The 25093-nt window shown below is 40.0% G+C and overlaps 1 protein-coding gene across 1 annotated transcript; it reads left to right on the top strand.

Annotated features, from left to right (window-relative positions):
* Positions 1-4413: 4413 nt before the first annotated feature.
* fgb (fibrinogen beta chain) lies at positions 4414-24533 on the top strand. Its single transcript, XM_073043144.1, has 8 exons — positions 4414-4571; positions 7683-7892; positions 11010-11193; positions 11386-11613; positions 11704-11817; positions 11917-12039; positions 21777-22062; positions 24087-24533. The coding sequence occupies exons 1-8, from the start codon at positions 4479-4481 to the stop codon at positions 24358-24360; spliced, it is 1512 nt and encodes a 503-aa protein (XP_072899245.1). The 5' UTR covers positions 4414-4478; the 3' UTR covers positions 24361-24533.
* Positions 24534-25093: the final 560 nt, after the last annotated feature.

The following is a 25093-nucleotide window of genomic DNA, read 5'->3' as shown; positions in this document are numbered from 1 at the left end:
AATACAGTGCAATATAGACCAGATGTGGTCAGAAAAATGGCAGATGGAGTTTAACCCAGATAAATGTGAGGTTGTGCACCTCGGTAGGGCAAATACATGGAGACAGTACACTGTAACGGACAAGATCCTTAACAGAGTTGCTGATACAAGAGATCTTGGGATCCAAGTTCATTGCTTCTTGAAAGTGGCTACACAGGTCGATAAGGTGGTTAAGAAGGCTTATGGAATGCTTGCTTTTATTAGTTGAGGCATTGAGTTTGAAAGTCAGGAGGTTATGTTGCAACTTTATAAAACTCTGGTTGGGCCACATCTGGAGTATTGCATACAGTTCTGTTCGCCTCAGGATGTTGAGGCTTTGGAGAGGGTGCAGGAGAGGTCTACCAGGATGCTGCCTGGTTTGGAGAGCATGTGCAATCACAAGGGGCTGGATAAACTTGATTGTTTCCTTTGGAGCGTCAGAGGCTGATAGAAGTTTACAAGATTATGAGAGGCATTGACAGAGTGGACAGGGAGTATCTGTTTCCCAGGGTTGAAATGTCTAATACCAGATGGCATGTAATGAAGGTGAGAGGGGGTAAGTTCAAGGGGGAAGTTTTATAGAGATTTGTGGATGCCTGGACGGTGCTGCCTGATATGGTGGTAGAGGCAAATACTTTAGAGGCTTTTAAGACTCATTTGGATAGATACATGGATGTAGGGAGGATGGAGGGATATGGACATTATGTAAGTAGGAGGGATGAGTGTTTGGGTGTATTTGATTTGCTTTTTATCTGGTTTGGAACATTATTGTGGGCTGAATGGCCTGTCTGTGCTGTACTCTCCTATGTTCTATTCATATGTATTGCACTGTCATGATCCACAACAGCCTGTCTTCTGATATCCCTAATCAGTCACTGCTCCAAGATTGGCCTGCAAGTTTAATCAACCATTTCATTAATCCAGTTAATTCTTAACAAGTATCAGTATTCCTTAAGCTCTTCTTCAACTAGGAGTCTTCTGCATCCACTCTCCAACCAAATATATTGCCACCCACCGTTCTCTCTTCCTTCACCAAGTATAATGCTGGTCTCCTGTTGGCATTCCCATTCCCATCACACCTCTGGTCCTTTCTCATACACCATGTTGTACCAATTGCTGATCACTCTTGATTATCTGTTCTCACTAGATCTCCCTTTGCCAGCCTTTCCTGACCCTAATGATCCCCATAGAAATAGTTATTTGCTCTGTTCACACAGGTCCCGTTCCATGCTGAAATAACCTCCTCATCAGAGGGATTAGAGGGCTCGTCTAAGGAGGCTATCTGGGTGGAATTGAGGAATAGGATAGTAATATTTATAGGGGTGTATTATAGACCACCTAATGGGCAGCGAGAATTGGAGGAGCAAATTTGCAAGGAGATAGCAGATATTTGTAGTAAGCACCGGGTTATGATTGTGGGAGATTTTAATTTTCCACACATAGACTGGGAAGCCCATATTGTGAAAGGGCTGGATGGTTTGGAGTTTGTAAAATGTGTGCAGGATAGTTTTTTGCAGCAATGCATAGAGGTACCAACTAGAGAAGGGGCAGTGTTGGATCTCCTGTTAGGGAATGAGATAGGTCAGGTGACGGAGGTATGTGTTGGGAGCACTTCGGGTCCAGTGATCACAATGCCATTAGTTTCAATATAATTATGGAGAAGGATAGGTCTGGACCCAGGGTTGAGATTTTTGATTGGAGAAAGGCTCATTTTGAGGAGATGCGGATTTAGAAGGAGTGGATTGGGACAATTTGTTTTATGGGAAGGATGTAATAGAGAAATGGAGGTCATTTAAAGGTGAAATTTTGAGGGTACAGAATCTTTATATTCCTGTTAGGTTGAAAGAAAAGGTTAAAAGTTTGAGAGAACCATGGTTTTCAAGGGATATTGGAAACTTGGTTTGGAAAAAGAGAGATATCTACAATAAATATAGGCAGAATGGAGTAAATGAGATGCTCGAGGAATATAAAGAATGTAAAAAGAATCTTAAGAAAGGAATTAGAAAAGCTAAATGATGATATGAGGTTGTTTTGGCAAGTAAGGTGAAATAAATTTGAAGGGTTTCTACAGTTATATTAATAGCAAAAGGATAGTGAGGTATAAAATTGGTCCCTTAGAGAATCAGAGTGGACAGCTATGTGTGGAGCCAAAAGAGATGGGGGAGATTTTGAACAATTTCTTTTCTTCGGTATTCACTCAGGAGAAGGATATTGAATTGTGTAAGGTAAGGGAAACAAGTAGGGAAGTTATGGAAACTATGTAGATTAAAGAGGAGGAAATACTGGCGCTTTTAAGGAATATAAACGTGGATAAATCTTTGGGTTGTGACAGAATGTTCCCTAGGACCTTGAGGGGGGTTAGTGTAGAAATAGCAGGGAATCTGACAGAAATATTTCAAATGTCATTAGAAATGGGGATGGTGCCGGAGGATTGGTATATTGCTCATGTTGTTCCATTGTTTAAAAAGGGTTCTAAGAGTAAACCTAGCAATTATAGGCCTGTAAGTTTGACGTCAGTGGTGGGTAAATTAATGGAAAGTATTCTTAGAGATGGTATATATAATTATCTGGATAGACAGGGTCTGATTAGGAACAGTCAACAGGGATTTGTACATGGAAGGTCATATTCGACAAATCTTATTGAATTTTTTGAAGAGGATACGAGGAAAGTTGACAAAGGTAAAGCAGTGGATATTGTCTATACGAACTTCAGTAAGGCCTTTAACAAGGTTCTGCATGGAAGGTTAGTTAGGAAGGTTCAATTGTTAGGTATTAATATTGAAGTAGTAAAATGGATTCAACAGCGGCTGGATGGGAGATGCCAAAGAGTAGTGGTGGATAACTGTTTGTCAGGTTGGAGGCCGGTGACTAGTGGTGTGCCTCAGGGATCTGTACTGGGTCCAATGTTGTTTGTCATATACATTAATGATCTGGATGATGTGGTGGTAAATTGGATTAGTACGTATGCAGATGATACTAAGATAGGTGGCATTGTGGATAATGAAGTAGGTTTTCAAAGCTTGCAGAGAGATTTAGGCCAGTTAGAAGAGTGGGCTGAACGATGGCAGATGGAGTTTAATGCTGATAAGTGTGAGGTGCTACATTTTGGTAGGAATAATCCAAATAGGACATACATGGTAAATGGTAGGGCATTGATGAATGCAGTAGAACAGTGTGATCTAGGAATAATGGTGCATAGTTCCCTGAAGGTGGAATCTCATGTGAATAGGGTGGTGAAGAAAGCTTTTGGTATGCTGGCCTTTATAAATCAGAGCATTGAGTATAGGAGTTGAAATGTAATGTTAAAATTGTACAAGGCATTGGTGAGGCCAAATTTGGAGTTCTGGTCACCGAATTATAGGAAAGATGTCAACAAAATAGAGAGAGTACAGAGGAGATTTAGAATGTTACCTGGGTTTCAGCACCTAAGTTACAGAGAAAGGTTGAACAAGTTAGGTCTTTATTCTTTGGAGCGTAGAAGGTTGAGGGGGGACTTGATAGAGGTATTTAAAATTATGAGGGGGTAGATAGAGTTGTCGTGGATAGGCTTTTTCCATTGAGAGTAGGGGAAATTCAAACAAAAGGACTTGAGTTGAAAGTTAGGGGGCAAAGTTTTAAGGGTAACATGAGGGGGAACTTCTTTTTTTTAAAATTTTTTTATGGGGAACTTCTTTACTCAGAGAGTGGTAGCTGTGTGGAACAAGCTTCCAGTAGAAGTGGTAGAGGCAGCTTCGATATTGTCATTTAAAGTAAAATTGGATAGGTATATGGATAGGAAAGGAATGTAGGGTTATGGGCTGAGTGCGGGCCAGTGGGACTAGGTGAGAGTAAGCGTTCAGCATGGACTAGAATGGCTGAGATGGCCTGTTTCCGTGCTGTAATTGTTCTATGGTTATATGGTCAAAGCAAACTTCAGCACAACAGTTAAAATCTATTCTGTGGGCAAGGTTAAGGATAAAGAGTCAACTGCTTCATTACTACCAAAAATGAATCTAGCCCTTTAAATTCTTTACACAAGAGAATCAATATGAAAATATTTTGCAAAAACATCTTTATTAAATTAAACATATATTTTACCAAAAATGACTAATGAACTCATTCCTAATATTCAATCGGAGAATTGTTTTATAATCTGGAACCCAAATGCAATTAGGTTGTGTCTGTAGATATTATATTTGAAAACTTGTGTATTTTATACTTCCAAAAGCAGTAATGCTTATAATATGTTACAGACAGGAAGGATAAACACTCAGTGTACAATCTGACTTTGATAAATTTGCTGTGGTTTAAAGATTAACTCACTGATAATGATTTCAAGTACAGCAAACAATTGCACCAATCTCTATCCTCTATTCCCTTGAGGTTCAATATAGAAACATATAAAAAGGCAGGATAAAGACTTCAGAAAGACTTTGATGAAAAGTACGATATAGGCAGGGAGTAATTGAAGAATCTTCAAAATGAAACTAATTTTTCTGTGTCTCTTCAGCACCCTGGTGGACGGTTCGACAAATATTGATTATGATGAAGTACCTGATGACGAAAGAGCTCATGTAAGGAATTTAATTTGCTTTGTGTTGGCGGGGGGTATCTGTGTGGCGGGGGGTATCTGTGTGGCGGGGGGTATCTGTGTGGCGACTTTATAGAAAGACACCCAAATGAAACCTGACAATGAGACCCATTGTAAATTGGTTGACTGATTTGTAGAGCATGTCCACTTTATCTGCCAACAGCAGAACTTCCCAGTGCCCTAACATTTTAATTCCGATTCCTATTCCCGTTTCCATGGCTTCCCTTCATGCCATGATGAGACCACCCTCAGGGTGGAGGAACAACACCTTATATTCCATCTGGGTAGCCTCCAACCTGATGGCATGAATATTGATTTCTCCTTCTGGCAAAAAGAAAATCCCTCCCCCTCCCCTCTTCTTCTATTCTCCACTCTGGACTCTTCTCATACCAGATTCCTTCATTTCCAGCCCTTTAACTTTCCCACCTACCTGGCTTCACCTATCACCTGACGAAGGGTTTCGGCACAAAATGTTGGCTGCTTGTTTCCACGGATGCTGCCCGACCTGCTGAGTTCATCCAGCTTTTGTACGTGTTGCTTTGACCACAGTATTTGCAATGTACTTTGTGTTCACCTATCACCTTCTAGCTATCCATCTTCCCCTTTCCTCACCTTTTAATTCCACTATCTTTCCCCTTCCTTTCCAGTCCTAAAGAAGGGTCTTGCCCCAAAATGTGACTGTTTATTAATTCCATACATGCTGCCTGACCTGCAGAGTTCCTCTAGCAGTATGTGTGTGTTGCTTTGGTTTTCTAGCATCTGCAGACTTTCTTGTGTTCATATCAAAACTGTGGCACTTTCATGCAATATTAAAACCTTATGGTTTTTTTAAATCCTGACTTCCAAAATCACCAAAATCTTGAGTAAACTACTCATAAATTTCTCTTGCATATGTTAATATTGTTTGTGAGGCAAAATTTTCTACGGAGAGTGATGAAATGTGCTGCTGGGTCGGAGCCAAATGCAATAGAAATTCACAGATAAGCAGAGAGATTAGAGGGATATGGACATTGTTTAGGCAGAAGGAATTAGTTTAGTTAGATGTTTAATTACTAGATTGGCATAACATTGTAAACTGAAGGGCTGTTCCTGTGAAGTACGTTGGAAGGGAAGTGCATTGCTGGATGTTGATTTGCACTTGTAGAATAATAGCAACCTTCATTATCCAATCTAAACCTAATGTCCTCACAGCAAATGGAAGCATTTCTTCACAGCTGCTGACATTAGTTTTGGAAACATGGTCTAATCCCAGAGTTTACTTAATTACCTTGCAACCTCTTCCCCACTCTTCAGTCATTTCCAAAGCACCAACACTCCCAGATCTCTGGGTTAATGGAGTAATGAAAATCAGAAGTTTTGAGGCTTGTGGAGAGGATTGTGCAGATAATCAGGGAGATAGATAATTATTTTTGAGAAGATAATACAAGACTGGATAAGGAACAAGAAAAGAATTGTAGATGACAAATGATCCAGGAAGATAAATGTGGAGAGGGATGAGATGAACAGGAGTAGATGAACTAGGAGTCGGTAGTGGGCCTAATCCTGCTCCTATGTCTTTTCATCTTATGGTCTCCGTGACCTCTAAACACCTAACATATTTATACACTCAGCACTGATCTCCTGGTCCTCCATATGCTTTTCCTTTGTAACTACTGAAACAAAGTACTCATTAAATACCCACTCACATTCTCCACATACAAACAAATCTTCCCCCCTTTTATCCTCAATTGTTCCCACCATCTTCCTAGTTATTCTCTTACTTTTGATGTACCTATAGAATGCCTTGGAATTCACCTTAATCCTACTTCCTGAGGACTTTTCATGGCCTCTCCTGGCTTTCCTAATTCCCTTCTTTAGTTCTTTTCTGGTTTCTTCACACTCCGCATGTGCTCTGCTTGATCCTGACTTCTGAAGCTTGACATACTTTTCCTTTTTCATCTTGACTAAATTCATCTCCTCTCTGGATGTCCATGGTTCTCTTATCTTTCCATCCTCGTCCTTCCTTCTAACAGGAGCATGCTGTTCCTGTACTCTTTAAACACCTTCCATGTGTCTGATGTAGACTTGCCAGAGAAAAGGCATTCCCTTTTATCCTATCTATACCCTTCATGATTTTGATACCTCGATCTAATGACCCCTCATTCTTCTACATTCTAGGGAATAAAGTCATAACTTTCAACATTTTCCTATATACTCAGATCCTCAAGTTCTAGCAACTTCCTTGTAAGTTTTCTCTGCACTCTTTCAATCTTATTGACATCTTTCCTGTTGATAGTTAACCAAAACTGGATACAATACTCAAAATTAGGCCTCCCCAATATCTTACACAACTTCAACATCCTAATTCCTGTACTCAATACTTTGAATTATGAAGGCCAATGTTCCAAAAGCTTTCTTTACGACCCTATATATCTGTGATACCACTCTCAAGGAATTATGGGTCTCTACTCCCAGATCTCTCTGTTCTACTGCACTCCCCAGTGCTCTATCTCTCACCGGACGTGAAAATTGTGAGAAGTGGTTCATGGAAAAGGTGAGTCAAATTGATAGAATATGTTTGTTGGATGTAGAGAGGAAGGTGCAGCTGGAATGCAGTTGATCAATCTGGATGAGAAGGCAGAATAGGACAAGAATTTAGTTTAAGGTTGGTGAATGGCCCAGATAAAGGTGATATATATGTATACAAAATGTATGTGCATACTGTAAATCTGGCTCTCTCTCTCTATCACCCTCTCTCTTAATACACAGCATGTACAGTAATTGAAGAAGCCAAACTAAGAACTTTGCTTGTAATGTCTCCCACTTCCTTTGTAGCCTTACTTTTAAAATATATTTCCTCTTAAACTGTAGGTGGAACTTATTTGTGGCTGAGTTCCACAGACACAAATAGTAACTTATAATTCTGGACATAAATATTATCCAGCTTAAGTGAATGGAAGATTATCTTTCAGTGCCTTACTTATGTACAAAAAATACACATCTTGTTGATTTTATACCTTTCAACTAAAATGTAAATTAACATGAAAAAGGTCTGAAAAGAGAAAACACGTGAAGCTACCATGTATTGTTGTTCAGTGTTTTTATTTACCTGTAGCATCATAAAACCGCCGTAGATCCCCGTGGGCCCAGACCTTATGATGCTGGTTCTGAGCCAACCGAAACAATTCGACAAGTCCCTAGTAGAAATGAACCAAGCGTTAGAAGAAGCAGGTTCCAGACTTCTACTACAACCCAAGCACAAAAAGCTAGTCAGAGGACATTCGACAATGACAAAGGAGGATGCCTCTTCATCGGCAATGAAATGGTAAGACAACAAAGAATGAGTCAGAAACTGTTTTGAGAAAGAAAGCTTAAGGAAGATAAAATAGACATATATCGCAATTTCCCTTAACTTTGAGTACATTGAATTTGGGGAACAGGGCAGAAGAGAACTGAGCCTATATTTCTGCAGGAGATTTTTCAAAAAAATTGCATTTTGAATACTAGCTGCAATGCTTTCTGAATTTGAAGAAATGCTTGTTGTGTCTGTGACAGGTAAGCCCCCGTGAAAATGTACACTTCTTGGTATTAATTGAATAATATTCATGATCAGCAATCATCCACTTCCATGGGTTGAAGATTAAGCACAGAAAAGGGTCACTGTATGTTAGATCTTTGGATTTACACAGAAGATAGTTGAATGTAGAACAAGCAGCCAGGAATGGTATAAGAGGTGGGCACAGTAATGTTTAAGAGAAGTTTGGGGAGGTACAGTAAAAGAAAAGTTTTAGAGAGATATAGGCCAAATGCAGGCAAATGGGACTGGCTCAGGAAGACACTTAGATGACTAGGGCCAAAGGGCCAGTGTCCATTCTATAGAACTCTAGAACTCTGGTTGCATTATCTTAAAATGACTGGCAGTTTTTTAGTACATGAAAATTGTCTGAGATCTAGAAAATTTCTTGGAGAGCTCCAATCACTTTTGACATTATTTCCCCCAGATAAAACTAGTGTGGTGAGGAAACTGAAAGGGAAGCAAGTGGAAAGGTAGAGAAAGGCACTGCTCTGCTATTACCTTGTTGGTTTGTGACTTTTTTCTTAATCCAAGAGGTTCTATAGCTATATTAAGAGTAAAAGTGTGGCCATAGAGAGAGTAGATCCCAGAGAGATCAGCAAGGCTGCTAAATCTTGAGCTACAGGAGAAGGGTAGGATTTTAAGTGAGTATTTCTCCTCAGTATTCATTGTGGAGAAAATCATGGTTGCTCGAGATATAAGGGAATTTAATAGAGATATTTGGAGGATATTTTTGTTACCGGGAAAGAGGTACAGTTTTTGTAGTTTTACAGCACCCTAAGGTGGTGAAAGCCCCACTGCATGACTAAATGCATTCTTGACTTCATGCGAGGTTAGTGAAAAAATTGCTGAGGCCCTTGTCTTTCATTGTTAGCCATTACTGAAGTTCCTGAAGACTGGAAGGGATCTAATGTTCTTCTGCTGTTAAGGATAAACCAAGGAACTGGTCAGCCTGACAGCAGTGATAGCAAAGATACTGGAGGGAATTCTGAGGGAGAGGATCTATCAGCATTCGGATAGACAGAGTGTGATTAGTAGTCAGCATAACTTTGTGTGTGGAAATCATGACTGACAAATCCTTTTAAGTTCTTTGTTGAAGTAACCAAAAGGATAGATAAGATTAGGGCAATGGATGTTGTATATTTGGACTTTAGCAAGACCTTCAACAAGGTCCCGAATGGTAGGCTGGTTCCAGGGAAGCCATCTTTGTATCACTATGATGTGGCTGAAAGAAGATCATAGTTGGAAAATTAATATCCAAGGATATGCATTTTATCAAAAGGGCAGGCAGTTAGCCAAAGGGGTTGAGGTGGCTCTGTTGGTAAAAAATGAAATGAAATCCTTTGGTGACATAGGATCACAAAATGTAGAACCTTTGTGGGTAAAGTTAATGCAAGGAACTGCAAGAAACTACAAGGGCAAAAAGATCCTGATGGGAGTTATATCCAGGATGTGGGATATAAATAGAAAAAGCCTGTAATTAGGACAATGTTACAATAGTCATGGGGGATTTTAATATGCAAGTAGATTGGGAAGATCAGGTTGGTGCTGGATCCCAACAGAGGGAATTTGTAGAATCCCTATGAGATGATATTTTAGAGCAGCTTGTGGTTGAGCCCACTCGGGGAAAGGCAATTCTGGATTGGGTGTTGTGTAATGAACCAGATTTGTTTATGGAGTTTAAGGTAAAGGACCCCTTGGGAGACAGTTATCATAATATGATAGAATTCACTCTGCAGTTTGACAGGGAGCTGATAAAATCAGATGTATCAGTATTAAAGTTGAATAAAGGGAATTACAGAGGCATGAGAAAGGAGCTGGCCAAAATTGATTGGAAGGGGACACCAGTGGGAATGAAGGCAGAACAGCAATGGCTGGAGTTTCTTGGGGCAATTCAGAAGGTGCAGGATAAGTATGTCCAAAAGATGAAGAATATTCTAAAGGGAGGATGAGGCAACAAGACATGTCAACAACAGCATAAAAGCAAAAGGCCAAAATATAATGCAACAACTAGTGGGAAATTGGAGGATTGGGAAGCTTTTAAAATCCTACAGAAGGCAACAATAAAGTCCATAATGAGAGAAAAGATGAAATATAAAGATAACCTAGTCAAAAATATCAGAAAATACCAAAAGTTATTTTCAGATTTTTCAGTAAAAAGAGGCAAGAGATGCTAATGGACAACTGGAAAATAACATTGGAGACATAGTGATGGTGGATAAAGAAATGACTAAAGAATTTTGTGTCAATGTTCACTGTAGAAGACACTAGCAGTGAGCCAGAAATTCGAGGCTGTCAGGGGCAGAAGTGATTGTATTCCCTATTACTAAGGAGTAGGTACTTGGGTAGCTGAAAGGTTTGAAGGTAGGTAAGTCACCTGGACCAGATGGGCTATACCCCAGGATTCTGAAAAAGGTAGTTAAGAAATTAAGCATCAAATAAATTCACTACCTGATACATTTAGCGTTCTAGTTTGGATAGTGGTCAGAAGGACCTGAAGTGGACAGAGCAAGTACTAAGTGAAAACTTGCTGATTGAAGGCCTCATCCCAGTTGACTAACTGGTGATGACATAAATCATTAACTAAAGATGAGTTCAGGTATCATAACCTGCTGGGACAACATACTTTGGTTGAACATTGTGTTAGTTGTACCCTACCAGGAAGAGGCAATAAAACTTCAAAATATTTAACTTACCAAATATCAAATGTGTCAATTGGGCAGAATCTGATATCTTCATATTGGAAATTTGCAGACACAAATGTAAAAGCAAAGCTTTAGAAAATACACTATTATGTCATTCGAACTATGATACTCAATTCTGTTTCCAACACTTTTCATTATTTTAACTCACCTATTTCTTTTAAAGGGAGTGCTATGCCCAAATGGCTGTGAATTGAGGACTGCTCTTTTAAAGGATGAACAGAATATGATGCCAGTTATTGAAAACTTAAAATTACAAGTTTCAAATCTTTCTCGATCTTCAAAAGCAATTAACATTTATGTAGAAAGAGTAGATAATGAAATGCACCGGCGTGAATCTCAGTATCTGGGTAAGATTTTCTTGATGATAATTAAAATACTGCAGATGCTGGAAATTTGATATTAAACAGAAAATATTGGAAACAGTCAGCAGGTATCTGACTTGCTAAGTAATCCAGATTTTTCTGTTGAGAAATAATTTTATCTTTAATAACTTAATCTATATCTTCATGTTCCACTGTAATGCACATACTTCTCCGCAGGTAACAGTCATGTATTAAGTTCATACAGTACAGAACTGGAGGAACGTTTTTCATTGATAAAAGAAAAGGTTACACAAACACTCCCTTCTTCGATTCGTGTTATGCGTTCCCTGGTGGACAGTCTCAAAGAGAAACTGAAAAATCTTGAACATGCAGTAATGATGCAGAAGGAATATTGTACAAATCCTTGCGTAGTTTCCTGCAACATACCAGTTGTTTCAGGCAAAGGTGCGTAGGTTTAGAAAGTAAGTTCAAATCTTGAGTTTATTTTCATTTCTTTCAGTTTCCCTGTTAAGGATAAATTGATTTTTTTTTCAGAATGTAATGATATTTATGAAAAAGGTGGTAGAACATCTCAGCTTTACTTAATCCAACCTGATACCTTCAAGCCGCCTTACAAAGTTTACTGCGATATGATAACTGAAGAAGGAGGTACCTATGTTACTTCAAGGTGCAAACAATATTATTTTAATTAAATTCAGTATATCTTATTAACCAATGTTTGCTTTGTATTTATTAATTTTTTTCCAGGATGGACATTGATTCAGAACAGACAAGATGGTAGTGTTGACTTTGGTAGATCATGGGATGCCTATAAAAATGGATTTGGAAACATCGCATATGATTCAGGAAAAGGTTTCTGTGATACACCAGGTGAGACAGGAAAAATTATCTTAAAAAGTTAGTTGGTCTTGTAAATGCTTTCTCCTGAAGGGGTGGGGGCAGATGAGGGACTGATGTACAATGGATAATTTAATATTGATGGAATGGTGAGGACGTCCAAATTGAGGTCCTCAGGTCCCATTTGGATTTTGAAAATTGAAAACTTGGCTCATGAAAGACTATGAAATTCTAAGATAGAGTTATGTTTATTATCATAAGACATTAAGACTTAGAAGCTAAATTAGGCCATTTGGCTAATCGAGTCTGTTCCACCATTCTGAAATGGCTGATTTATTATCTCTCTCAGCCCCATTCTCCTGCCTTTTCACCATATTTGTTGACTAATCCAAAACCTATTAAACCCTGATTTAAATATGCATAATGATTTGATCTCCACAGACATCTGTGGCAATGAATAACTCAGAGTCAATACCCTTTGGCTGAAGAAATGTCTCCTGATCTCTGTACTAAAGGGATATCCAGGGCTGTACCCTCTAGTGCTAAACTCTCCCACTATTGGAAACATCCATTCTATCTAGCCCTTTCAATATTTGGTAGGTTTCAATAAGATCCTGCTTCTACACTTCAGCAAGTACAGTCCATCAAACAATCCCCATGTTAACCCTTTCATTCCCAGCATCATTCTCATGAACCTCCTCTGGACTCTCTCCAATACCAGCATATTGTTTAGAAACATAGTAACATAGAAAACCTACAGCACAATACAGGCCCTTCAGCCCACAAAGTTGTGCCGAACATGTCCCTACCTTAGAAATTACTAGGCTTAACCATAGCTCTCTATTTTTCTAAGCTCTATGTACATATCCAAAAGTCTCTTAAAAGACCCTATCATATCCGCTTCCACCACCGTTGTCGGCAGCCCATTCCACGCACTCATCACTCTCTGAGTAAAAACTTACCCTTGATATCTCCTCTGTACCTACTCCCCAGCACTTTAAACCCGTGTCCTCTTGTGGCAACCATTTCAGCCCTGGGTAAAAGCCTCTGGCTATCCACATGATCAATGCCTCTCATCATCTTGTACACCTCTTTCAGGTCACCTCTCATCCTCCTTCGTTCCAAGGAGAAAAGGCTGAGTTCACTCAACCTATTCTCATAAGGCATGCTCCCCAATCCAGGCAACATCCTTGTAAATCTCCTCTGCACCCTTTCTATGGCTTCCACATCCTTCCTGTAGTGAGGTGACCAGAACTGAGCACAGTACTCCAAGTGGGGTCTGACCAGTGTCCTATATAGCTGCAACGTTACCTCTCGGCTCCTAAATTCAATTTCATGATTGATGAAGGCCAATACACCATATGCTTTCTTAACCACAGAGTCAACCTGCGCAGCTGCTTTGAGTGTCCTATGGACTCAGACCCCAAGATCCCTCTGATCTTCCACACTGCCAAGAGTCTTACCATTAATACTATATTCTGCCATCATATTTGACCTACCAAAATGAACCACTTCACACTTATCTGGGTTGAACTCCATCTGCCACTTCTCAGCCCAGTTTTGCATCCTATCAATGTCCCGCTGTAACTTCTGACAGCGCTACACATTATCCACATCACCTCCAACCTTTGTGTCATCAGCAAATTTACTAACCCATCCCTCCACTTCCTCATCCAGGTCATTTATAAACATCATGAAGAGTAAGGGTCCTAGAACAGATCCCTGAGGCACTCCAATGGTGACCGACCTCCATGCAGAATATGACCCATCTACAACCATCCTTTGCCTTCTGTGGGCAAGCCATTTCTGGATCCACAAAGCAATGTCCCCTTGGATCCCATGCCTCCTTACTTTCTCAATAAGCCTTGCCTGGGGTACCTTAACAAATACCTTGCTGAAATCTATAAACACTACATTTACTGCTCTTCCTTCATCAATGTGTTTAGTCACATCCTCAAAAAATTCTATCAGGCTCATAAGGCACCACCTGCCCTTGACAAAGCCATGCTGACTATTCCTTATCATATTATACCTCTCCAAATGTTCATAAGTCCTGCCTCCCAGAATCTTCTCCACCAACTTACCAACCACTGAGGTAAGACTCACTGGTCTATAATTTCCTGGGCTATCTCTACTCCCTTTCTTGAATAAAGGAACAACATCTGCAACCCTCCAATCCTCCGGAACCTCTCCCATCCCTAGTGATGATGCAGCGATCCTCGCCAGAGGCTCAGCAATCTCCTCCCTCGCCTCTCACAGTAGTCTGGGGTACATCTCATCAGGTTCCGATGACTTGTCCATCTTGATGTCTTCCAAAAGCTCCAGCACATCTTCTTTCTTAATATCTACATGCTCAAGCTTTTTGCTGCAAGTCATCACTATTATCACCAAGATCCTTTTCCATAGTGAATACAGGTGTCCCCTGCTTTACGAATGTTCACTTTACGCCACCTCGCTTTTACAAAAGACCTATATTAGTAACCTGTTTTTGCATTACAAAGATGATTTTCGCTTTTACGAAAATTTTTCCCATACAAATTAATGGTTCTTCACTTTACGCTATTTCGGCTTAAGAAAAGTTTCATAGGAACGTTCTACCTTTGTAAAGGGGGTACACCTGTACTGAAGTAAAGTATTCATCAAATACTTCTGCTATTTCCTCCTGTTCCATACACACTTTCCCACTGTCACACTTGATAGGTCCTATTCTTTCACATCTTATCCTCTTCCTCTTCACATACTTGTAGAATGCCTTGAGGTTTTCCTTAAATCCTGCCCGCCAAGGCCTTTTCATGGCCCCTTCTGGCTCTCCTAATTTCCTTCTTAAACTCCTTCCTGTTAGCCTTATAATCTTCTAAATCTCTAACATTAACCAGCTCTCTGAACCTTTTGTAAGCTTTTCTTTTCTTCTTGACTAGATTTATTATAGCCTTTGTACACCACGGTTCCTGTATCCTACCATAACTTCCCTGTTAAGGGACCCACAACCACTCACAATACTCCAAGTGCTCTGCTCATCTGCTCTCTAATAAGATCAAAGGAGTTTCTCAGCGATGTGGGCTTGTGATATCGCCGCAAGCACTTGCTCACCCCATTCAAACCGGGCATGTGCTGGGATTTCTAGTTGGACTTCCATTGGATTCAATATAACCTTAAATGTAAAGATTGTTTCTCTGTTCTTTGTTTACTTTTGAATATGTCTCTCCAGCAATATTTGGAGATAGGACTATAGAACCATAGAACATTACAACACAGAAACAGGCCCTTTGGCCCTTCTTGGCTGTGCCGAACCATTATTCTACCTAGTCCCACTGACCTGCACCCGACCCAAATCCCTCCATACACCTCTCATCCATGTACCTGTCCAAGTTTTTCTTAAATGTTATAAGTGAGCCCGCATTTACCACTTCATCTGGCAGCTCATTCCACACTCCCAATACTCTCTGTGTGAAGAAGCCCCCCATTAATGTTTCCTTTAAACTTTTCCCCCTTCACCCTTAACCCATGACCTCTGTTTTTTTTCTCCCCTAACCTCAGTGGAAAAAGCCTGCTTGCATTCACTCTATCTATACCCATCATAATTTTATATACCTCTATCAAATCTCCCCTCATTCTTCTGCGCTCCAGGAAATAAAGTCCTAACCTATTCAACTTTTCTCTGTAACTCAGTTTCTCAAGTCCCGGCAACATCCTTGTAAACCTTCTCTGCACTCTTTCAACCTTATTAATATCCTTCCTGTAATTAGGTGACCAAAACTGCACACAATACTCCAATTTCGGCCTCACCAATGCCTTATACAACCTCACCATAACATTCCAACTCTTATACTCAATACTTTGGTTTATAAAGGCCAATGTACCAAAAGCTCTCTTTACTACCCTATCTACTTGTGACGCCACTTTTAGGGAATTTTGTACCTGTATTCCCAGATCCCTCTGTTCTACTGCACTCCTCAGTGACCTACCATTTACCTTGTATGTTCTACCTTGGTTTTTCCTTCCAATGTGCAATACCTCACACTTGTCTGCATTAAACTCCATCTGCCATTTCTCAGCCCATTTTTCCAGCTGGTCCAAATCACTCTGCAAGCTTTGAAAACCTTCCTCACTGTCCACTACACCTCCAATATTTGTATCTTCAGCAAATTTGCTGACCCAATTTACCACATTATCATCCAGATCATTGATACAGATGACAAATAACAATGGATCCAGCACTGATCCCTGTGGCACACCACTAGTCACAGGCCTCCACTCAGAGAAGCAAATCTTCCACTACCACTCTCTGACTTCTCCCAGTGAGCCAATGTCTAATCCAATTTATTACCTCTCCATGTATATCTAGCGATTGAATCTTCCTAACTAACCTCCCATGCGGGACCTCGTCAAAGGCCTTACTGAAGTCCATGTATACAACATCCACTACTTTCCCTTCATCCACTTTCCTGGTAACTTCCTCGAAAAACTCCAATAGATTGGTTAATCATGACCTATCACACACAAAGCCATGTTGACTTTCCCCAATAAGTCCCTGTCTATCCAAATACTTGTAGATCCTATCTCTTAGTACTCCTTCCAATAATTTACCTACTACTGACATCAAATTTACCGGCCTATAATTTCCTGGATTACTTTTAGAGCCTTTTTTAAACAATGGAACAACATGAGCTATCCTCCAATCCTCCAGCACCTCACCCGTAGATACCAACATTTTAAATATATCAGCCAGAGCCCCTGCAATTTCAACACTAGTCTCCTTCAAGGTCTGAGGGAATACCCTGTCAGGTCCTGGGGATTTATCTACTCTGATTTGCCTCAAGACAGCAAGCACCTTCTCCTCTTCAATCTGTATGACCTCACTACTTGTTTCCCTTATTTCCATACACTCCTTGTCAGCTTCCTTAGTAAATACAGATGCAAAAAAACCCATTTAAAATCTCCCCCATTTCTTTTGGTTCCATACATAGCCAATCACTCTGATCTTCAAGAGGACCAATTTTATCCCTTACTATCCTTTTGTTCTTAATATACCTGTAGAAGCTCTTAGGATTATCCTTCACCTTGACTGCCAAAGCTACCTCATGTCTTCTTTTAGCCCTCCTGATTTCTTTCTTAAGTTTTTTTTGCACTTTTCATACTCCTCAAGTACCTTATTTCCTCCCTGTTTCCTATACATTTCATGCATCTCTCTCTTCTTCTTTATCAGAGTTCCAATATCCCTCGAGATCCAAGGTTCCTTATTCTTATTCACTTTGCCTTTCATCCTGACAGGTACATACAAACTCTGCATTCTCAAATTTTCTCCTTTGAAGGCCCCCCGCTTACCAATCACATTCTTGCCAGAGAACAACCTGTCGTAATCCACGCTTTTTAGATCCTTTCTCATTTCTTCAGGTTTGGCCTTTTTCCAGTTTAGAACCTCAAGCCGAGGACCAGATCTATCTTTATCCATGATCAAGTCGAAACTAATGGTGTTATGATCACTGGAACCAAAGTGTTCCCCTACACACACTTCCGTCACCTGTCCTAACTCATTTCCTAATAGGAGATCTAATATTGCATCCTCCCTAGTTAGTACATCTATATATTGATTTAGAAAACTTTCCTGAACACATTTCACAAACTCTAACCCATCTAGACCTTTAACAGTATGGGAGTCCCAATCAATATGCGGAAAATTAAAATCCCCTGCTATCACAACTTTATGTTTCCTGCAGTTGTCTGCTATCTCTCTGCAGAATTGCTCCTCCAATTCTCGCTGATTATTGAGTGGTCTATAATACAACCCCATTAATGTGGTCATACCTTTCCTGTTTCTCAGCTCCACCCACATGGCCTCAGTAGACAAGCCCTCTAATCTGTCCTGCCTGAGCACCGCTTTTGCATTTTCCCTGACTAGAAATGCCACCCCTCCACCTTTCATCTCTCTGCCTCTATCACGTCTGAAACATCAGAATCTGGAACATTGAGCTGCCAGTCCTGCCCCTCCTGTAGCCAAGTTTCACTAATGGCTACAATGTCATAATTCCACGTGTCAATCCACGCCCTCAGCTCATCTGCCTTCCCTACAATACTCCTCACATTGGAAGAGACACACCTCAGATTATTACCACCACACACAAACCTTCTATTTATGACTTTGCATGAACTTTTAACATCATTTATTTTCACCCCCCCCCCCCCACTATCTGCTCTGTCACTCTGGTTCCCATCCCCCTGCAAATCTAGTTTAAACCCTCCCAAATAGCACTAACAAACCTCCCTGCAAGGATATTGGTCCCCGTATAGTTCAGGTGTAACCCGTCTCTCTTGTAGAGGTCCCAACTCCCCTAGAAGAGGTCCTAATGATCCTGAAATCTGAAACCTTGCCCCCTACACCAGTTCCTCAGCCATGTGTTCATCCTCCAGAGCATCCTGTTCTTACCCTCACTGGCATGTGGCACAGGTAGCAATCCTGAGATTACCACCCTTGAAGTCTTTCTTTTTAACTTCCTACCAAGCTCTCTATACTCACTCTTCAGGACCTCCTCACTCTTTCTTCCTACATCATTGGTACTGATGTGTATCATAACATCTGGCTGATCACCCTCCCATTTCAGAATGCTGTGCACACGATCAGAGACATCCCGGACCCTGGCTCCCAGGAGGCAACAAACCATCTGGGAGTCTCTGTCATGACCACAGAACCTCCTGTCTGTACTATCGAATCCCCTATCATTACCGCTCTCCTCTTCCACCCTCCCTTCTGCACTGCAGAACCAGACTCAGTGCCAGAGATCCGGCTGCCACAGCTTGTCCCAGGTAAGTCATCCCCCCACCCCCAACAGTATCCAAATCGGTATACCTGTTGTTGAGGGGAATGGCCACAGGAGATCCCTGCTCTGCCTGCCCTTTCCCCTTCCCTCGCCTGACGGTAACCCAATTACCTGTGCACTGCTGCTTTGGCATAACTACTTCCCTGAAACCACTATCTATAAATTTCTCATTCTCCCAAATGATCCGGAGGTCATCCAGCTCCTGCACCAGTTCTCTAATGCAGTTTGTTAGGAGCTGCTGGTGGATGCATTTCTTGCAGGTATCGTTGTCAGGGACACCAGAGGTCTCCCTGACTTCCCACATCCTGCAAAAGGAGCATTCCAATATCCTGCCTGGCATTCTCTCTACTCTAAACGCACAAAACAAAACTTACCAGAACCTACCCTTGCCTCTGCCTGTTCACACCGAAGCCTGTTGAGCCAAAGCCCTCTTACTCTGCTGCCCGCTGTATATGGTGGTCGCCTTTTTAAACCTTTGGCGCTCTACTGATATATTGAACATTTGAAGACACCACCCCTCAAAATTCAAAGTACTATTATCCTGTTAATTGCATAGTTTATAAAACATGATATAAATGGATCTAAAATAAAAAGAGATTTAGTTGGGGACAACTGACAGAAAATTGAAAAATACTGGTATTTTCCTAGCACATAGATCAGAACAAACAGTCAGTGAAGTCAGATTAAGTAATAGTTTCAAAGATTGAACTTGCCTTTCAGGCACTCCTTAAACAATTGTGAATTTTCCATATTTTCAAAGATTCAAAGTACATTTATTACCAAAGGTGTATACATTATACAACCTTGAGATCTTTTGCTTACATTCAGTTGCAAAGCAAGGAACCCAAAAGAACCCAATTAAAAAAAGACCAACCCCCAATGCACACAAATCATGCAAACAATAGAATTGAGCAAAAACAACAGAAGTTTATACTGAAAGCTAACACTTGAACTCATTGTTTTGGCAGTTAGATTTTTTTCATTTGACCTGGCAAGTTTTGATGAAGTAAAATTTTGTTTTTCTTGAATAGAATTTAGTGTCTTGCCTCATAGAATTGTGTTGCCGTCTCTTAGATTCTGCAAGTATTCCTTTGGTGTTCAATTTCTTCTAGAGAAGCCCCATTTATTTAACTTTCAACTCATTAAAAAGAATGCAGAAGTGCTTTCTTCCCAAATGATATTAGCTCTTCTGTTAATATCAAGCTTCTCAATAAAAAAAGTCAATGTTTGCAATATTTTTTGTATTTATATCTTCACTCTTGGTTTATCCAGAATAGTTTTCTTTCTGAAATTACACTTGATGAAACATCTTTCTGATCTTTATTTTAACTTTTTGATATCAAGGCAATGTTTAAATCAGCCAATGCATTCAAACAAAATTAGTCAAATAAAATTGTTTTTATAAATTCCACATCAGTTTATTACTGTGCTGCAGAGTGATGCAATTAGTAGAGCTGTTGTCTAACAGCTCCAGCAAACCAACTTCAATTCTGACCCTCAGTACCATTTGTGCAGAGTCTGCATGTGCCTGGTGACTACATAGGTTTTCTTTGAAATCACATAATTAGGATTAATTGGCCACTGAATTTGGTCCCTAGTATTTAGGTGAGTGACAAACTCTGAAAGGAAATGATGAAAAAGTGAGGAGAATACATTGGTTCAGAAAGGATTTTTGAAAATGTGGGCACAAGATGGTCAGCATGAACTCAGTGTGCTGAAGGGCCTAATCCTATGATATATTTCTTGATGATTGCATATAGATCATATAGTCTGCATGATAATTCTTTTTTTTTGCAAAAGCAGATGAAAACAAAAAATGAAAGATTATTTTCATTGTGATCCTCTCTGCATCTGCACCAAAACCCACAGAAGAATCTGAAGATGCATAGAAGCATCCAATTATGTGGAATTAGACATCACTGCCAACACTTTTCCTTCTGTACCATCCACATACTGTTACACACACAAAACACTGGAGCAAATGAGCAGGCCAGGCAACATGTATGGAAAAGAGCAAACAGTTGCTCGCTGATTTGGGCCATCAGGACTGGAAAGGAATTGGGAAAAGTCAGAATAAGAAGGTGGGAGGAGGAGAAGGAAGACAAGCTAGGAGGCGATAGGTAGGTAGGGGAGGAGGGGTGAAATATGAAGCTGGGAGATGATAGGTGGAAAAGGTAAAGGGCTTGAGAGGAAGGAAACCTTTAGGAGAGGAGAGTGGACCATGGGAAGGAGGAGGGGCACCGGGGGGGGGGGGGAGTGGGCAGATGATAGGCAGGTGTGGAGAAGAGAAGAGACAAGAAAGGGACCAGGGTGAATAACTGAAGAAGAAGGAAGGAGGAGGGAGAAAAATTGCTGCAAGTTGGAAAATACTTGGAGGCTACACAGATGGCATATGAAGTGTTGCTCCTCCAACCAGAGTGGGTTCATTATGGCAGTAGAGGAGGCCATTGACCGATGTGTCAGAATGGGAATGGAGATTTGAATTAAAATGGTTGGCCACCGCGAAATCCTGCTTTTTGTTTTCATGGTTATAAGTTAATGTTTTTACGGCTTCATACACTTCAGTTTTACTATAGTCTTCTATAACTTACCTAAAATGTCTTAACTCAATGCAATTAATCAACTTAATACATTGAATCCAATCTACCCCTCACCTGTTGTCCCTCTTTAATCCATGTTGTTAACATTTGCGATCATAAAACATTCACGTGACTAAACCTAATGGATATCATTATGGAAAGAATCATCCCTGCCAGTAATCATATACCCATTTCCCCTGCATAACATCTATATGTATACACTTGTATAGACTTCTATCAAGTGTAGTAAACCCCGATGGTTGTCCCCTTTCGAAGTGAGAATTACTCAGCTGTGATCTGATTGAAATTAGTATCTTCATGACATGCACACAATTATGAAGTGATCATGACTTCATTTCTATAAACTTTTCTTCAGGTGAATACTGGCTGGGAAATGACCGCATCAGTCAATTGACAAAAATGAAAACTACTGAGCTCCTTTTTGAAATGCGTGACTGGAATGATGATAGTGTGAAAGCTCACTATTCCAAATTTGTAGTACAGTCTGAAGTCAACAAATATCGGCTGTCAGTCGATGGCTATTCAGGTGTGGCTGGTAATACTCTTATGGAAGGAGCCAAATCGCTCTTTGGAATCAACCGAACCATGACTATACATCAGGACATGATGTTCAGTACCTACGACAGAGACAATGACGGATGGTAAGTCAAGGAGAACAGAATGCTGCTGTTTTGTTACTTCTAACTTTTAAATTAGTTTAGTTGGTTTTAAATCTCAGAATGACTTTTTAAATGTATATAGAAGGATATCTGAAATTCACATGTACAATTCCACTACATACTTGAAGCTGGTGTGAAATGCAGATGAATTGGGTGTCCACCGACATAAGAAGAACTACAAATGACAATGCATTGCATCTAGCAGTGTGTGCTTTGTGTAAATCTGGATGCTCAAATGTTTCAATTTAATATCAGAGAATGTGTATACAGTATACAATCTGGAATTCTCACTCTTCACAGAAACAGCCATAGCAAGTCTGGATTTGTTGTGTCTGACTAAACTGTCTGAATTCTTTGGGAAGTTAGAAGGAGGATGGATGAGGCAGTGAATTTGATGTAGAATAAGTGGACAAAAACCAGGTTTTTAACAAGGTAATAGACAACAGGCTGGACAAAAGTACAAATCCATAGTGTCAAAGAGAGAAGGGGGAACTTTCTCTTTTATTTAACTGGTATGTTGTGGTTCCAGATAGTACAAAAGAGTTCATTATAGGACGTTATTTACAGAATTATACATAACTGTCTCAGAACAGCTTGATAAAGGAAACCAAATGGAAGATTTTCTTTATTGGTCCAGATATAGAATACAAGAAGTGGGAGTTCATGCCTGAATTTCATGCAATGTTATCTGGATCTCAGCTTGAGTATGCCATACAGATCTGGTCGCGGCATGAGTTTAAAGAGATTATTGCACTTAGGGCATTCATGAGAATGAATGGAAAACTAAAGATTAGGCAGGCTAGGACAGTATCTTTGAAACAATGGAAAGTGAGGGGAGATGTGTATAATTATGAGGGACCTTGATAATCAGGAATATTGACATGGAAATGCTGCCACAGCCTCACAATACTAGCAATGATAAGAAGTTTGATGCATTCCACTGACATACAAGAATCACTTAAAGAACATAACCTGTTTCAAGAAAATAAGTTAGAATCTCCTAACGAAGAAGCTGTCTATAGACCTTCTGAGAATTCTGTCAAGTATTATACAATCCATATTCCATTTTATTGAGAATTAAATTACCTTTTACCCAGAAAGCTAAACTCTAAGCCTAGTCAAAAAGATACTTATTCCTAGTATACATAAATACTAATGTAATTTTGTTTTAATATGTTGGCAAATTGTAACATTTAAATGTATTCTAACTGGCAAAGGTGACCAGTTGCAAGATGTAGAAGATGGTAAGAGGCAGAGTAGATAGTACATAGCCAAAAAGCTTTTTCCAGAGCTGGAAATGACTCATGCAAGGGGCATAATTTTATGGTGATTGAAGGAAAGTATAGGTGAATGTCAGAGATAGGTTCTTTACACAGAGAATGGTGGGTGTGTGGAATGCCCCACCAGAGGTGGTGGTAGAGGCAGATACCTTCAGGGCATCTAAGCAACTCCTAGACAGGCACATGGATGATAGAGAAGTGGAAAAGGATCCTGTACATGATAAAGAGACCACTACATGTATTTTGTGGTCCGTTTCTGCTATGGCCCATCCACTTTGAAGTGTTGTACATTCAGAGATGCTCTTCTGTATGTCATTATTGTAACACGTGGTTATTTGAGTTGCTGTCACCTTGCTGTCAGACTGGCTGTTCTCTTCTGATGTTCCTCATTAACAATGCATTCTTACTCACAGATCTGCCACTCACTGCATTTTTCTGTTTTTTTTACGTCATTCTCTGTAAACTCTAAAGCAGGGGTTCCCAACCTCTTTTTATGCCATGGACTTCTAACATTAACTGAGGGGTCTATGAACCCCAGACTGGGAACACCTGCTCTAGAGAGGCCCAAGGGATCAACAGTTTCTGAGATACTCAACCTATCTTTTCTGTCACCAATGGTCAAAGTCACCTAGGCCGTATATCTTACCCTTTCTGATGTCTGTTTTGAACAACAGAATTTCCTGACCATTTCTGCATGTTCCAATTAGTTTGTTTTAATCTCAACAGGGAACCTGAAAATCCAACAAAACAATGTGCCAGAGAAGATGGTGGTGGTTGGTGGTATAATAGGTGTCATTCTGCAAATCCTAATGGTAGATATTACATTGGTGGAGAATACACAAAAGAGGTGGCAAAGCATGGCACTGATGATGGAATCGTGTGGATGGACTGGAAAGGATCATGGTATTCACTGAAGAAGATGAGCATGAAGATCCGGCCACAGTTCACTTCCACAATGCCAGATAGGGAGCAAATACCTATGCAGTTCCTATCAACCTGATCCATTTATTTCTTTATAGGATATGCAACTAAAAAGTAAATATTACATGAGCTTCAGATTGTCACTTTGGATCTAGTTTTACATTTAATCTATTTGTGAATCATGAAAAGAGAACAATTAGTGACATGTTTGTGAATACTAAAAATTAATAAATATTGCACTTAAAAATCTTACTTTGTTGAATGACAAAAATTGTAAGAAATTCCAATTACGTACATTTTTAGGGACTCTGAGGTTAGCCTTCAGAGTTGTGTACTATATAATTACCCCTCTTCTATTTCTTCAGTCTGCTCCATGTTCCTCTCCTTTACTTCAGCTTCCTCGTAATTTTTTACCAATCTTTTTTTCTTTTAATATTCCTCCTCTTGCTCCAACATAGCATCCATCTTTTCCATCCCCTCATTCTCCACTTTTCCTGTTTCTGTTCTTCCACCTTTTCCACACTCCCTTTTCCTCTGCTGTTCTTTCAGCAGATCTATAGAACAGTAATTGTAAACAAGATCAACAAGAGCATAGAAGACAACACAATGTGCAAATGCAAATATATATAAACAGCAATAAATAAAAAAGAATGAAATAACAAGATGAAAGAGTCCTTAAAGTGAGATCATTGGTTGTGGGAACACCAGAAATAGAATGAGTGTAACTATTCCCTTTTGTTCCAGAAACTGATGGTTGAGGGGTAGTAACTGTTCTTGAACCTAATGGTGTGAGTCCTGAGGCTCTTGCACCT

This window comes from Hemitrygon akajei, chromosome 4, assembly GCF_048418815.1.
Source record: "Hemitrygon akajei chromosome 4, sHemAka1.3, whole genome shotgun sequence".
NCBI lineage: Eukaryota > Metazoa > Chordata > Chondrichthyes > Myliobatiformes > Dasyatidae > Hemitrygon > Hemitrygon akajei.
Note: the sequence above shows the minus strand (reverse complement) of the source record. Positions and strands in the feature narration are given on the sequence as shown.

Excerpts from the sequence above, each read along its gene's own strand:
- fgb (XM_073043144.1), top strand. The coding sequence starts at position 4,479 with ATGAAACTAATTTTTCTGTGTCTCTTCAGCACCCTGGTGGACGGTTCG. Across the intron at positions 11,194-11,385 it reads GCGTGAATCTCAGTATCTGG|GTAACAGTCATGTATTAAGT; the intron begins GTAAGATTTTCT and ends ACTTCTCCGCAG. Across the intron at positions 11,818-11,916 it reads TATGATAACTGAAGAAGGAG|GATGGACATTGATTCAGAAC; the intron begins GTACCTATGTTA and ends ATTTTTTTCCAG.